Source organism: Pelobates fuscus, chromosome 2 (assembly GCF_036172605.1).
Source record: "Pelobates fuscus isolate aPelFus1 chromosome 2, aPelFus1.pri, whole genome shotgun sequence".
Taxonomy (NCBI): Eukaryota; Metazoa; Chordata; class Amphibia; order Anura; family Pelobatidae; genus Pelobates; species Pelobates fuscus.
In genome coordinates this window covers 237985745-238001426 of record NC_086318.1, presented here as the reverse complement: position 1 = coordinate 238001426, position 15682 = coordinate 237985745, and the positions used below count along the sequence as shown (strand labels likewise).

Sequence of the window (15682 nt, the reverse complement as noted above, 5' to 3'; positions counted from 1 at the left end):
AAATTCAAATATGTTTTAAGAGATTTAACTTCTCTTTTCTTTCTGTAAATGCACTTTACAGTACTATCAATGTCCCAAAACGCTAAGCAAGGAATGACATTCAAATTAATCCTCTGTGTGGATCTTATTTCACTAATGGCAAGGAAATCTGTAAGGTTACTTGAAGGATTAATGTTAACCCTTTCTAGTACTCCTCTTTTAGAACTGCACAAAGCTGCATAGAAACTAAAAATAAAAAAAGATAAACCCCTTTCCCTTAGTAAGGACTAATTATAAGTGGGTTAGCAAAACAAAAGAAAAACATATAATCATGTTTCTGGATGTTTTGAGAGAGAAAATAAACACAAACAAAAAAACTCCCCCTTTCTGTGTATAGAGCCCTTGACACATGCTTTGTTGTTTTGTCTTCTCATTTGTTTTTTCTTTGGCCATCAGATTTTGCATGTACTAAAATAAAGGTCTGTGTGTTGTCCTATCTTCTATGGCTGTTGTTGGGTAACCACATTAGAGGGTAGGTTCGGAGCTCTTTAAAATGTTTCCAAAATTCGTATAGCAGACGTTTGGTGCGGACTTATGGTTTACACTTGGTGATGATGATTTTTCATGGTGTTGAACAGGGCATGATTTCTCATTGGGTCATGTGCTCAGTGCATAACGTTTAAATGAGCTAAATTGCGTTAAATTCCAGGGGTAGAGTCTAGCGATCCACTATCTTGAAACTTCATCAGCTGCCAATGGATAAAACGATACGCATTATTAGAAACCTCTTGTTTTGGTTTACTGCTGATTTATTTCTTCAATGATTGAGTGATTTTATTTTTTCACCCATGATGTTATCCTCTGTTAAATAATTTTTTTTGCGATTGCATTAACTGGTTTTGTTCAAGTTACGTTTATATTTTCTAATGTATATCTTTAATGTAAAACAATATTTATGAAAATGAGTTTATCACATCGATGGTCAGTCCATTAACTATGTGGAACTTAGTGCTTCCTAAATCTAATACTGTAGAAAGCAGAGACATGGTAACCTTGATTTTAAGATACCCTCTAAAAACTGCTTTTCAAGCTAATTACAATACTTACTCGCTTGATTAATCGGACCAGGAGCCATATGCATATGGCTAAACGTGACAACTTGATATTCATATGTGCCAATCGTGCGTTGGAAAATACACCAGCTGCTCTGTAGTTTTTTCGCATCTGCTTTTATTTTCCTCTGTAAACAGAATGTGATACACTGCTTGCAGCTTCAGCTTTATGAATATCTAGCTGCTGTTGACTACAATGCTCATCTCCATTAGCATGATGAGACTTGTACTCCACAGCAGCTAGGTGAAAGGAAGCATGTTCTCAAAATTCAATGCCTTGTTGAATAAGTCTATAGCAATTTATCTCCCACCATCACAGAATACTAGAATATCAAATGGCTTTCCATGCCACACTCCTTTATAAATAGTTTGCAGCCTGTTCTTCTGGTGAATGGCTGTATACATATATCAAAGCTACTCTGTAAATACTCCAACTAAATGCATCAATACTTATTAAGGCCAAATGTCCCATTCTTGCATATCTTTTAGCCCTCATCGCTAGGACCTAACATGCATTACATTTGCCCCATATGTTTCTTCATCCTTTATTGAAGTTATCTGTTTTGTACCTATTATAGTACAGATGACCAATGCATTGCTTTTCCATCTTCCAGCTGTTTCCAATCTAGATGAGGAAAGTAAATGGACAGTCCATTACACGGCGGCGTGGCACCAACAGGAGAATGTGTTCCTGCCATCTTCCAGACCTCCTTGTGTAGAGGACTTGCACAAAGAAGCCAAGCTGAACCTGAAAACGGTGTTACGAGGTAAGATGGCACCCAATAAAACCGCTGGCTCCATGCAGAAATTTGAAAGTAATATACTGTATATCCTTAAAATATGATGTCATTAAACCTAACTGTAAAGTGTTTATAAAAAAAATAAATAAAAAACAACAAATGGACCAGCAGTCTTTGATTGAATTGAGTTCAACACTGGGTTTTAGTCTAGAATTTCATTTCCAGATTTCATAAGCAGTGGAAAGATATCTTTGTCTGCTGAAGTGCTTTATGCCTGAGGAGTACCCTCATTTAACCACGGTTTATAAAAGTGTTAATTTATAAAAGTGCTGATTTCTCATAGAAATCAACTGGGGAACTAAGCCCCCAAGTAACCAATCAAACAGCCAGGGAGGATTCCTTCCTACTTCCGTTAGCTCCCCTGAGCTAACGGAAGTGTAAGGCACACTCTACTTGAGCGCGCCTGCCTCCCCCTCCCTCCCTAACAGACCTCACACCAGCTTCAGCAGTGCAGAGCAGAGCACGTGTGGACCAAGTCAGAGGCTTCTCAGTGAGAAGCCTCTGATTGGTTCTTTCCCTGTGAAGAGACTGAAAGTCTCTTCTTGGGCAAAAGGGGGAGGAGCTTACAAAGGCTGCAGTCACAAGAACTGCATCTGTGTAATCTCTTTTAGACGATACTCCCAATGAATACATTCATAAAAATATGCATGTATGCATTTATTGGGGGGATATCTACTAAACTGTGTGGGGGGGAGGTGGGGGTTGTTTTTTTTTTTTTTTTGGGTTGGGTTAGAAGAGTGGAGTAGTCCTTTAAGTCATGTGGAGCCTTCTGGTCAGCTAGACATGAGTGCAAAACAGTTTACAATTGTATCCCAAGATTCACCATCACTTCTATGAAATTTCTGCAACATGCATTGATTTCATTATTTTCTAAAACACACAAGGCTAACTGACTAGATATTATTGAATTTCTAATCGCACTCTGGTTGTATAGGAGTTGTCTGAGCACTATGGATACTAATCCTGCTTAAGGGCTTACCCAGTCTTAACAGTAATCTTACATAGTATTGGAGGGCTGGAATTTAAGAGGGGCGTTCTCTCTGTGGTGAAGTGGTCAACCATCAGGTTTGGACAGATGCCCTATATTTTCTCACATGTGTAAAAACCTGTTACCATGGGAACATAAATGGCTTTGGAAAATCTACTTTGATTTTACAAGCACCATACATTGCAAGGTTGCCAGTAGCATACATTTGTGTTTTAGATTGGAACCCCAAAATGTGAATAAGATTTTTTTTTTGTTTGTTTTTTTTTTTTAAAGTTTAATTTTATTTTTACAATGTGATAAGCTGACATAATGTTATGCTGAGCATGAAATCCCAGGTGTCAGACAGCTATTCACGATATGACTTGGTTTCACTGGGAGATCTTTGAGTAGCTAAGTATGGCGACATATTATATCTGGGGGGAACAGTAAGGCAGTATGCTCCATGAGTGCTACAGTAGAGAAAAAAAAAAAGTTTCTCAGTGAATTTGCAATGGTGCATGGAGATTCTGGGCCCAGTGGCTTTAAATTATTTGGGGGCTTAACCATTCATAAACTGCTCCCACTTCCTTACTTATCTTCTTCCCATAGTACCTTCCTCACAGTTTTCTCAATTGGAAGCTCACGCTCTCATCGTATCACTGGCGCCCATTCCAAGACTTCCTTATTGTAGCTGAGGACTTACTTGGAAGGAGAGGGGCAGAGCAGTCAGGCTCAGTCTATAAAATTGGGGTATAAATAGTTTGTAAATGGTTTAACCCAAACAACCTCCAGGTACAATTACAACTCTGAGAGGAAGTTATTATGGTGTCCTTTAAACTAGAACACATACAATGTATTAAATGCAGGCCCTAACTCCACTTTTGTTAGGTGGTTATTTCCAGAGTAAAATATTGTTTTACCCTTCAAATAAATGGAAGGGAAAAACAAATCTCAAAGTCTGAAATTTAAGGCTAAGAGAAAATTGTATACCTTGGCGTTCCAAATTTGCACAGGTTTCCTATATATATGCATATATATAGCTGGCCCACAACAATTAAGAATAATGTACAGGCAGTTAGTTGAGGTTTTTTTCCCCCCACTATTCTTTATAAAAAGCCTATTCGTTTTTTGTTTTTTTTCTCATCATCTAGTTTACTAAGCTTTTTTTAAAATGTATTTATTTTACATTTCAAGGGGCTATATAGAATGAATTTTAGTGGATTGCTCCTAACTGTTCTAATGTCGTCCATGCTGACAGTGAGGTTTGTGAATAATCGCTCATAGTGTGCAATCTGTCTGGATAGGTTTCCCTTGTGCAGTGCACTGGTTTGGATGGAATAAAAATAAAGGCAAGATCTCTGAACACTCTAATACAAGTCCCATGCATTATGTTGATAAGTAGTCAGTGCTCTGTGGGTCATCCATCAAAGTGGTGCTTTCATTGTCTGGAGCGCATTCCTTAGGCACTTGACAATGTGATCGGCATCTGTAGATTACATTTCTTCTCTGCTATGGTACAGCCAGAAAGGTTTATGAATCTTTTATAGTGTGACTTGCCCCAGACTGCCCTTTGCTTGGCCATGCGTTAATAAACACAGTCTGCTAAGGTTGCTGCACAAAAATATCTTGCAAATATACATCATTAATATATGCATTTCCCTATCTCAAAGTCTCATGATGTATAAACAATGGTAGTAGCGCTTCCACTGCTGCGAACACAGATATGTTCTCTTCAATTTTAATGTAGACTTGTCTTACAGAGAGAGACAAAAAACATTAACCCATAAAACTGTTTATGTTGGGTTTTCTAACGCTGTCCAGTTCTTCATGAAGCGTATTAACCCATATGGAGGATGAATTGTGTTAAAGGTGCTCATACATTGCATTTATCTAGTTGTGGGGTAATTGACTAAACAGTGAGTTCATATAGGTGTTGTAGCCGTTAAGCCAAAATAGCGGATCCGAAAATTCCTGCTCTGCTTTTTTTTTTTTTTTTTGAGAAGTTTTTATTATGGTCTAAATCTGCAACTTTCTTTTTAGCCTAATATTTAGTGAATATATACCTACTTCTTTCTGGGTCACCCACCCATAAACGTTTTGAAACTATATACAAAATGTGAACCCAATCAGAGATTAGATAAATACTAAGATGAATTATGTTTTTTATAATTCTTTAATGTGAGCACATCATGAGTAAAGTAGACAGCAAGGAAACAAGCCAAAAAGAACCAGCGGCACTCGTTTATACAATCTGCAGAAAATGCATGTCCTGAGCAAGAGATGCATGTTGCGAATGCATATGTTTTGTTGTAAAACGTCTGCTTAACTATATAAAGAATACGTTCAGATTATCTAAACAACATATCTAATACCTATTTTTACTTTTATTGCTCCAGGAAGGCTGCGTTTTATAGCTCATGGGATTGCCATAATGTTTGCAGATCATGTTTGCATTATATAAAAAATACAGATTATATGAATTACTTTAAGGATCATTGCACAGGATTTAAATCCTAGTTGGATTTTGCTTGGCTAAAGTTGTAGGAAATACTTTTCAAAACACAATCCTAAATGCAAGTGGATCGATTATCTTCCTGTACACCTCATCACTTGCTTTCTGTAATAATGCAGGGCTTTTTTCAATGCGAGTACAGACAAATTCCATTACTATATTCGTGCACCTAAATTTGTCAGGATTAACTGTTTTGTATGAACAGATGATTATATTAAAGTAGCAGCACATAGTATAAAACAGTGTTACTTGGCAAACTGCTCATGGCTGTTGGCTAGTAGTCAATGTAATCAGATATTGGGGGAGATTTATAAATGAAAAACGGGGGCAGCTTTGTTGCCATGTGAGTGCTAAATGCTGAGCGTTATTCTCTTGCTTTCAATGAAGATTGGACATTATTTAGCATGTTGCCCTGGAACAGTAATTGTTTTGCCATGATAAATCTCTATTGCGTGTTTGTTTTTTATTTGCAAATAGTCTGGTACCCGTAGATGAGAGGCAGTGATAAACGCTATATTCTTTCCTTAGAAGAGATGGCCATAAGGGTAGATGTAGGTCTACAACTCCTGGTTTGCTTCTCATGGCCTGCTTTGCTCTGATATATAGTATAGTGAATAAAAAAAAAATTGCAAATGTCAGGATCCAATAACTACATTGGAAACCATCTACATTCTGCAATTCACCGGTTTAGACCAAAATAGCAAACTGTAAACTTTTTTTTTTTCCCCATTTTGGCCAATTTTGCCTGAAATAATTTTCTTTGGCTTCCAGACATATTACACTTTATTGAATAACCCTGTCTATATCTTTAAAGGAGTTGGCAATTACGACCAGGACATAAATGGCTGTATGTATGTAGTTGATACTTGGGCACCTGATGCGTGCAGGTGCAAACATTAAAGCAAATTCTGCCCTTTCTTTAACCATGTGAAAATGGCCCTGTTTTTACAATAACAAAACATCCACATACTGTGTTTGAACTGCCTTCATTTGAGAAGAATGTGTTTTCAAAATAAAGGCACAATAAATCAACCTCATACTGCTTTGTCATGTTAGTGTACACACTGTTTTTTTGTGTGTGTGAGGATTCTGATCTTTTATTAAAAAGGGTGCGGTAGAGGCCTTATTGAGAGGTATTTTTTTTTGTTTATTTGCTGTTTACATATAGAAAAAGGCTTCGTGCAATCCGATTTTTAAGTGGATAATAGACCTATAATAGAGCAAACACGCCTGTTTTGTGTTTCTCAGAGATCAAGGGCCCATTTTCAAATGAGAAATGGTGGAACAATGTGCTCCGAGCACTGGTTTTTATTGTGATCAAAGTGAAGGAACATAATATTACATATAATTTTTATCTTTAATACAAATAAATTTACTGTTAAAATATATATACATATATTTTATGGTTAAATATATTGTACAGTCATGTTATTGTGTATCAAAGCTAATTTAAGTATCCGATTTATTATTTTACAATAAACATTTCTCTGATGTGGGAAATTGAAGAGTGTAGATAATTTGGAGCTAATTCACAACAAAATTAAATCTCGTGCTTTGAGCATTGTGATCAATTTGGTAGAATTGTAATTCTAGTAACAACTTCTGTGCTCGCAGGAAATTATTTGATATACTCTAAATGTCACTAGCACTCAGGCAATTGAATGAATATTAGGTGTTTTAATATGCATCATTTCATTAATATTATTAAATACCATTTTTACTATTCATTAAATATCTAGATTTTCAAGGTATCCTATATACTGGTCCACGTCTCTATTTGGCAAATAGTATCAAATGGCATGTAAAACCGGCTAAAAAAATTAGACCTTCTTGGTACTGTGTTGAGAGCAATATAGTTTATATGGGAGGAGAAACAGTTCAAGCACTTATCCACTTCATCGCATGCATACATTGCCCCTTTAAATTATAAATAGTAATACTATTTATTAGTAATAAATTAATAAATAAATTAGTAATAATAGTTTCTTGTGCCCGGTGTCTCTACTGATGGTGGAAGTTACAATATATGCATGTGATTACTACATCATTATCTCAATGAGTGGCTCCTGTTTCACATGACAACTTTAAAGCAGATTATTCTAAAAGCACTCCCTTTTTACCACATGCCAGTGACAGTCGCCATATGTTCAGTAATCTCGCTGGTACTCTACCAGTTGGAGGTCTCAGGTTTAAACACCTTTTGAATCATTAGCTTCTTATTACAGTGGGACCTGCCATTAATGGAAGTAATGGAGGAAAAAAGTAATGCATAGTCCCTTAGAAGACGCACTTGACACTTTTTATTCATTGTAAGTTTAGAAGTGAGGAGAATGGAGAATTGTGTAATTCTTGTATGTGTAAGGTTAAGAATAAGAGCTGTGCAGTCTGCTTGACTGTTCAGACTCACAATAATCGGGTTCTTGCACTAAAATCACATTGAAAATACCAAGCTGTGAGAAGAGCCATATTGTATATTTCAATTTTCAGTACACAACAGTTAGGTGTTTAGCGAATAAATCCTGGCTTATTTTAATTCAGAGATTGCTTCTATTCCCTGTGAAAAATCTTGCAACTAATTTTTAAGTTTTTTTTTTTTTTTTAGCTTTTAGTAGAATAAGTAAATTATAAAAATCTAAATAAGGCACACCCTTCTCTTATTTTGGCAACTCTCCGAACAGCATAACCAATATAGTGTGATGTAGTGGTTATGGTTCCAGGAGTATGCATTATAACAAGTCAATCTGTTTTAGAACAATTTGACTTATTACCTGGGTTCTGCCAGTTGCCGCTCCCTGCCTCCACTACAGATACAGGAAAGCCAGAAGCGGTTTGTCTGAACTAAGCCTGGCAGTGCAGTCAGTTAATTGTCTGAGAGTGATCAGTTGATGCTTTCAACCAATGAACTAGGCCAGCACTGCAGGGCTTGGCTCGGGAGATGTAACAGAAGATCCCTGCTTTCAGCTCTCTGTTGGATATAGTGGATGCCCAGGTATGAAGTAAAACTTTTATTTTTTTTATTTTTGCAGTGCATAAAAGGTTTAAATGACAGACTTGTGGTACCCCAGCGGCAATCCTCAGGCATAGGATTCCGCAGTACATTTTTGGTTTTGGAGACGTGCACAATTTTTTAATAGAAAGTAAACACGCTAAACTATATCAGGCTGTAACACAGTGCTAGTAGTTATCATAGACAGTGTGGGCTGGAGGAGAAGTGGATTCACTGACTTTTATTAGCTCTGCCCCCACTTTCCTTCTGTGCGGCCAGTTCAGCTGGTAATTGCTGGTCTTTGCGTGTGTGAGCTATGCCGGCCACCCGGCACCCCAGCTGCCATGGGGCACTGTGCAGCCACACAGCCCACACATCCCCCTTCAGTCACAGGCAGTCACATACGCATGATTACAGGTGGACAGTCACACATACAGTTACACATACACACACAGTTACAGGCAGGCAGACAGTCTCTCTCACTCACACACTGGTGGCACCCCCCCCCCCCCCCCCCCCCCCCCCCTGCACTTAGTATGCCACTGAATACAGCTATATGATTTAATCCTATCTAGCAGATAGGATTTTTTCACTTAAGAAACCACAATAAACCCTAAACTTATACATTTAATTTATAAAAAGGCTCGGGTGATTTATATTCGAATGTGTTGAGAATTACTTTCCTAAGGTTAGGCCAGGTGATTTGTGTTTTAAATTATTTTATTTTTTTTGGATAGTATATTCTCTATAACATCAGTCCAGTCAATGTTCACAAGCAATGGTAGCCAAAAAAGTTTCCTCATCTTAGCAGTTGTTACCTGTGTATTTTTATTTATAGTTGTAGCTTAAAATATTGCTGTATGTATATTAAGCCATAAACCTTCTCCTCTCCAAGAGGAAGAAACAAAAAACAAAAGACCGGAAACCCTTTGAATAGAAAGATAGACGGATAAAGCCATTCATAGTTTGTGAGAACCCTAATAATTGCCATGGTATAAATTACTGTGTTCCTTATGAATAGATCAATAGAAAATACAAGTTAGCATTGGGTACAGACAATACTCCTTTTGATATAAGAAACACAGGCTATCCGATTTAAGAGCTGCAGATGGATATGAAAATATCAAATGTTGGTTCAATCGATTTTAAGGGGTTATTGTGCTTTTTTATTTATTTTTTGGATCAGGTTCAGAACTTTCTGTACTTAAAGGGACACCATGGTCAACAGAACAACTACAGATTATTGTAGTTGTTCTGGTGAGTATAGTATGTATTTGCAAGCATTTTAATGTAAACACTGCCTTTTCAATTAATCTCAGTGCATCTCTATTACAACATTTCGGCTGTAGCTTTCATTATGTGTGATCACTGCTACACAAGCATTCTGTAGTTATTATGGTTCTTGGAGTGTCCCTTTAATCTGAGTTTGCTGTTCATCTGTTTAATTGGTGGCCTAAATCTCCCTTTTGCTTCCTCATGTAGAATGTGACAAGTTACGGAGGGATGGATATCGCAGTTCACAGTACTACTCACAAGGGCCAACTTTCTCTTCCTCCTCCAGCATGGTTTGCACACACAGTCAAGATGATGATGAAGAGCAGAATCACAAGGTATTCTATTGTGAAGGTCCATTTATATGATGTATAAAAATAAGTGCAATCTATAATAATTTGCGGAAAAGGTTTCTCCTGGGCAATACCAGTTTATACGGTCAGTGTAACCAGTGAGTGAAAATGCTATTTAATTGTCTGTCTCTATTTTCATCTGTTCTCAAGCTATCAAAGTAAAATAAAATGTCAAACTGGGTTTAGTAAAACAATAAAAACAGGCAGATACATTATAGATAACCAAACCAAGCATATTTTCCAAGCTCTCTAATGACGCTGCCAGGAATGGAGTTAGCATAGGTAGAGCTACCCCTCTGACTGCTAGGGTGTTAAATTCTGTATGCACACATAGACTCTGGGCACCATGACCACTCCAAGTAAGTGAATTGGTCTTGGGGCTTGGCAGGGGCATTGCTATGGACCAGAAACATTTGGGGATTGAGCTCAAAGGAAAACCTGATGAGCCCATTCACCAACAGCAGAGTGGGGGGATATGACATTACTGTGGTTATGTGCGGTTCTGTTTACCCATGAACAGCGCCCCCGCTGATACTCCATTAAAGCACACACAGGTATCCAATGCAATTCCACCATACTGCCTAACAGAGGGTTGTCCAGCAAAGTTTTGTTCCCCCTTCCCAACAGTCACCTGTGGTCTTCCAACTCCTCTCCCTAAGTAACATGGCAGAGCACTATACTCTAATCTTTTTATTTTATTTTTCATAATAGGTGGTCATAGAAGAATCTGGCTAATGTAAAATTAACAAGGAAAAAAAAAATATCCATATTGTCCTAGCCCTTTCACCAACTGTAGCAATCCAGGCTAAAGGGCACCCACTTCCAGCAACGTGGTTGGTGCTTGGAATAACTGTTTACGTTCACCTTAACTCATTCATACTTGAAAATATATAATGGTCCATCCGACCATTCATAACTTGTACACATGCAGTTGTCTAATGGATATAAATAAATATTTAATAAATCCGTCCCTTGAAGTAACTGTTCAATGTATATAAGTGACTTTGGGAAATGTTGCTTGAACAATATTATCTCAAGCTAAAAATATACCAGTAAACTGGGATCTGTTCTTGAAGGTTTCAGATAGTGCTTATCAATGAGGAAGAGAATGAGTCACGGTCAGACAATGAATATTAACTTTTTCTTGAATATGATTTTAGCAATTACTTAACTTTGATCCATCTCTTATATATCTCTCTCTAAACACCTCCATTTAACAACACCTATTATTTCTATACTCCGTTTCGTAAAGTAATAATCTGTTATTTATTCAGTAATCAAATCTCTCTATATGCTGGCTTGTGTCCAGTACACAGATTAGTTTCAGATAACTCATTGGACATCGTGCTGCTCTATTTCTCTAGTTACCATGGCTTGCGGCATGTGACAGATGGAGGGTTAGACACTTGGTGTACTTGCGTCAGTCACTAAAGCTGAAACTTTAAAAGGATTTTATCTATTAGTATTACATATTTAGATTCGTGTGTGTGTGTATATCTATATGTATATAATATCATTAGCACAGTATGATTTGTAGAGACTCACGAGTTGTTAAAAGGAACAATTGTGAAACATCTTGCAGTCACCATGGAAATTGAATATTCCCACTGATTACTCCACATTTAGAATTTTTGGCGGATAGTTGCCCTTCACACAACATCCTATGTTATCGTCCACTGTCCCTGGATTAATAATCTATTTACTCACTGAGTATAATGTTAGTTGTCTTGTACCACAAGCATGTGTAGAGTATGTTTAATATGTAGCTCGTTCATTAATTCTTTTCTCTCCTCACAGCCTAATGTGTTAGGATGCATCTGTCAGTCATGCCATAGTGTCTGCTGTTGCTTGGTGCCCTGGACCATCAAGGTACTCAAGCTGTAGAATAGACACCACTAGCTCTGCTAAAGCTTCTATAGTGTTGCAAGAGGAATGGGCAACTTATAGTTCTCCAGCTGTTGTTTAATAACTGCTCCCAGTAGCTTTGATACAAATGCATTGCAGGAAATGCAGTTAAAGCAACATCTGGAGATTGCCTACCTTTGCAGTAAAGCACCCGCAGCCTTCTTACCTTCATATGTTCCTCTAACCCTTCTTAGCGCCCAGAAAGGTGATATGCTTGTTGACATTGCTTTTCCCTTTTGTATTCAGATCCTGATGTGCCATTCTCCATCTTACAGTTTACCTTGTAAAAGAAGCACTTGGGAGTCCATATAAAAAGATATGTCCTTCAGTTTCGTTACAGATAATTTATTGCGAACAGTACATTTTTGCTGCACACAGCTTTGCGTAAAGTAGTATAGAGGTGCAACTTGGGGCATCTTGTTTTAGAGTAATGCAATGCAAGAATAAATTAATCAACCAATTTTTCCTATTTTGTTTAATGAGATACATATTGCATTGTAGACTTTCTTTTAAGTTTGTGTAATGAACTGACATTTGTATCTATCTATATACGCATTATCGGAGATTAGTTTAATATGTCTAGATCTTGTTTAGCAGATACAAATGAGACTTTAAAATAAATTGTAGATGTGATCTGACCAAACTTTGCAAAATCAGTTTTCTCCTGTGAGACCAGCTCCTGTTCTATTTTGCAGTTGTTCTAGATCAGCCCACTTTTCGAAAAACGTTTGAGTTCTTTAAGTCAGTGACAAATGTAATGAAAGGTATGCATTGGTGCAGAACCTAGTTGCAATATATCAAATCGAGCCCCTGGCGCAAAGAAAGTAAGGTCTGATCCTTGATCTGCAGCTTACAATTTCTAGACCATTGACACTATATCAGAACACAAGACTTGGCAGATGCTTTTATAATTCTAAATCTAATTAAAGGTAATGTTGAAGCAGGGAAAAAGATGATAAATAGACATTGATGTGTACAAAAAGGAGTACGTCACTGGTTATATTTCAAGCTATATGTGTAGACAGTCATAGAACCAATTTGTCAACTGCCAAAAAGAATGGATGACACCACGACTGTTGACCTATTCTCTTGAGCAATTGGTTGTGATGAAATCAGCTTCATGGTACATATAGACTTGAGAGCAAACATTCGCGACCGATCAGGGGGAATGTACTGATAAGTCACACACTATGGAGGAGCATCGCACCCCTCCACATGGGTGCTGCATGATATATGTCTTGAAAAATTCCTACGTTATAGGAGGGTTGCTTGGAACAGATAAGCAGCAGTTCAAGTAAGGATGCAGCTAGCATAGGTTTAGGCTACATTTTATTTATTTATTTTTAAGAAAGCTGGTACAAAAAACCTACAAAGTATCCCAATTTCAGTTGGGTAAGTGATAATGGTGATTTTAAAAAGCTTTTAAAGATTGCTTAAATGCTTACATTTTGCGGTGTACAAGCTTAGTCATTCTTGCATCTGAATAATACCTGACACAGGCATTCTGTAATATAGGTATAGTGTTCATTCAGGAGTTATTCCTTTTTTTAATTAATTTTTATGTTTTAATTTTTAATGAAATCGGACTTAAAATCAATACCTAGCTCCGGGTGGGGGCCAGAGCTGGATGCAATTTTTCATTTGTTAAAGGGACACTATAGTCATCCAGGCCCGTTCATCTCAATTTAAGTGATCTTAAGTGCAGTAGTCCTGTCCTTGTAACCCTGCAATTTAAAACATTGCAGTTTTTAAAAAAGCAGCAGTGTTTGCTGTGCATGGTTAAAGCTTCATACTGATAGCCGCTAGAAGCACTTCTGTGACACTGACTGAGCAAAACTTAGTCATGTGGCACAGATGCTTCTATAGGACAGCAGTTTTTCAATGCTTTCCTATGGAAAATGTGAATGCATGTGCACCGCACATGTCCATCAGGTCCCCAGTGTGAGGCGCATTGGATTGAACATTGTGACATTGCAGCAGGAGGAGATGTGACCAGTATTGTGGGATCCTCAGTGCTGGGAAAATTTAGTAAACCATTTAATTATTTTATTTTAAAGGGCCAAAGGGGTAGGGGGAGCTCTAAATTAAGACCAGGGACACTAAAGTATTAGGAATACAGGTTTGTATTCCTAACGCTTTAGTGTTCTTTTAAATAGATCCTCAAACTGTTATGGTTCAGGAATTTAAAAGAATTCTTAAAGGAATACTATAGCATTGGAAATACAAAACTATATTACGAACACTACAGTGTCTCTCTGCCAATAGGTAAATATCCCTCCCTCCCATATGTTAGAAGACTTAAAAGATGTATTTATTTATTTAAACACTTACCTCTTTCCAGCACCTCTTTCTGCCTCCTCGGATATCGGCAATTTGGGTGGACCTAATAATAGTTTTATATTGCAGGGTTAAATGAACAGGGACACTGCACCCAGAACACTGAAATTAGATAAAATGGTCTGGGTACCTATAGTGTTCCTTTAAAGCAGCGTTTCCCAATTAGTGTTCCGCGGAACCCTAGGGTTTCGTGAGAACAAAATTGGGATTCCACAGCATTTTGCCACATCCAAGATGGCCACCGCTACCTGCTGTTCCTGGAAGGTCGGAAACAGCAGAGATTGCGCAACAGCGATCTTGAGCCTGCCGTGCCGTCAGAGCCCGCCCTGCCATCAGCCAGCCACTTAGTTTGTTCGTGAGAGAACCCAGTCAGCCAGCCAGCCCTGCTGTCAGCCATTTTCTCGTGGCAGAGGAGTGATAGAGAGTGGAGCTTATAGTTAAAGCTCTGTTATTGTTATAGAAAGCTCTGTAATGTAGGGACATAGAAAGCGCTGTTAGGTAGGGACATTGGAAAAACTCTGTCAGCGACATTAAACGACTCTGTCAGGGGCAAGGGTAAGGGGTATTGAAATTCTCTGTAAGGGACATTAAAAGGCTCTGTCAGGGGCATTGAAACAATTAATGTGCAAAAAATGTCAAATTGCTAATGAAAAAGTAACAGAGGCTTCTTGCAGACTAAGTTACCGCATAGCACTTGGAGGAGAAGCACACACAATTGGGGAATCACTAATAAAACCATGTGCAAAAGAAATTGTCATGTATTTTAAGTGAGAAGATGTGTAAAAACAATTAAGCTGTGCCACTTTCCAACAACAGTTTTTTTTTATTTATTTTTTTAATTCTTTATTTTTCGTTGTGCAAGAAATAACAAGGCATCTTACATTGCCACAACGGTGTATGTAAGCACAGTGAAAATACAATTGAACATATATGTGACATTATGGTCTTGGCACAATTTTTAAATGTAGTGATAGTCAAGCTGTTGGTACTCGTCTGGTTGCAGGTCTTAACAGTATTAGCAATATAAGTAACACAGGTAATAGAAGTAAGGCATGTGACCTGCATAAATTAGTGATTGGTTCGCCATGTGAAGTGTCTGAGTGTCATGGGATTAAGTCCCAGGCTATGGGCCTTAATGCGTTCTGCAAGTACAGTAATGCGTTAAAGGGAGCATAATAGGCATATGTGTAATATGCGTGGTAGTTGTGCTGCTCGCCATAATTATGTGAAACTATACTAGTGGTGCAGTACCCTCTTCCCCAGAATGAACATTCATATATGATATAGTACGGAGGTGGGAGATAAAGAGCATGCAACTGGGGGCCCATTAGGTATTGTGAGACTTGCATCTACTATGTAAACTGAGCATTTACAATACATGGAAAAACAACGGGTGATAAGAGGCAGGATAGCGTTCGGTTTTGTGCAGGCTACATGCCACATCCCATGGTTGTCAGTG

At 37.8% G+C, this 15682-nt stretch overlaps 1 protein-coding gene across 7 annotated transcripts in view; it reads left to right on the top strand.

Moving 5' to 3' along the window:
• Positions 1 to 15682, top strand: part of NHSL1 (NHS like 1) — a 227465-nt gene that overhangs the window by 190132 nt on the left and 21651 nt on the right. For all 7 annotated transcript variants that reach the window (XM_063443283.1, XM_063443280.1, XM_063443282.1 and 4 more), the window contains exons 2-3: positions 1706 to 1858; positions 9839 to 9966. In XM_063443283.1, the coding sequence (XP_063299353.1) occupies positions 1706 to 1858; positions 9839 to 9966 (281 nt within the window). The remainder of the gene's footprint in view (positions 1 to 1705; positions 1859 to 9838; positions 9967 to 15682) is intronic.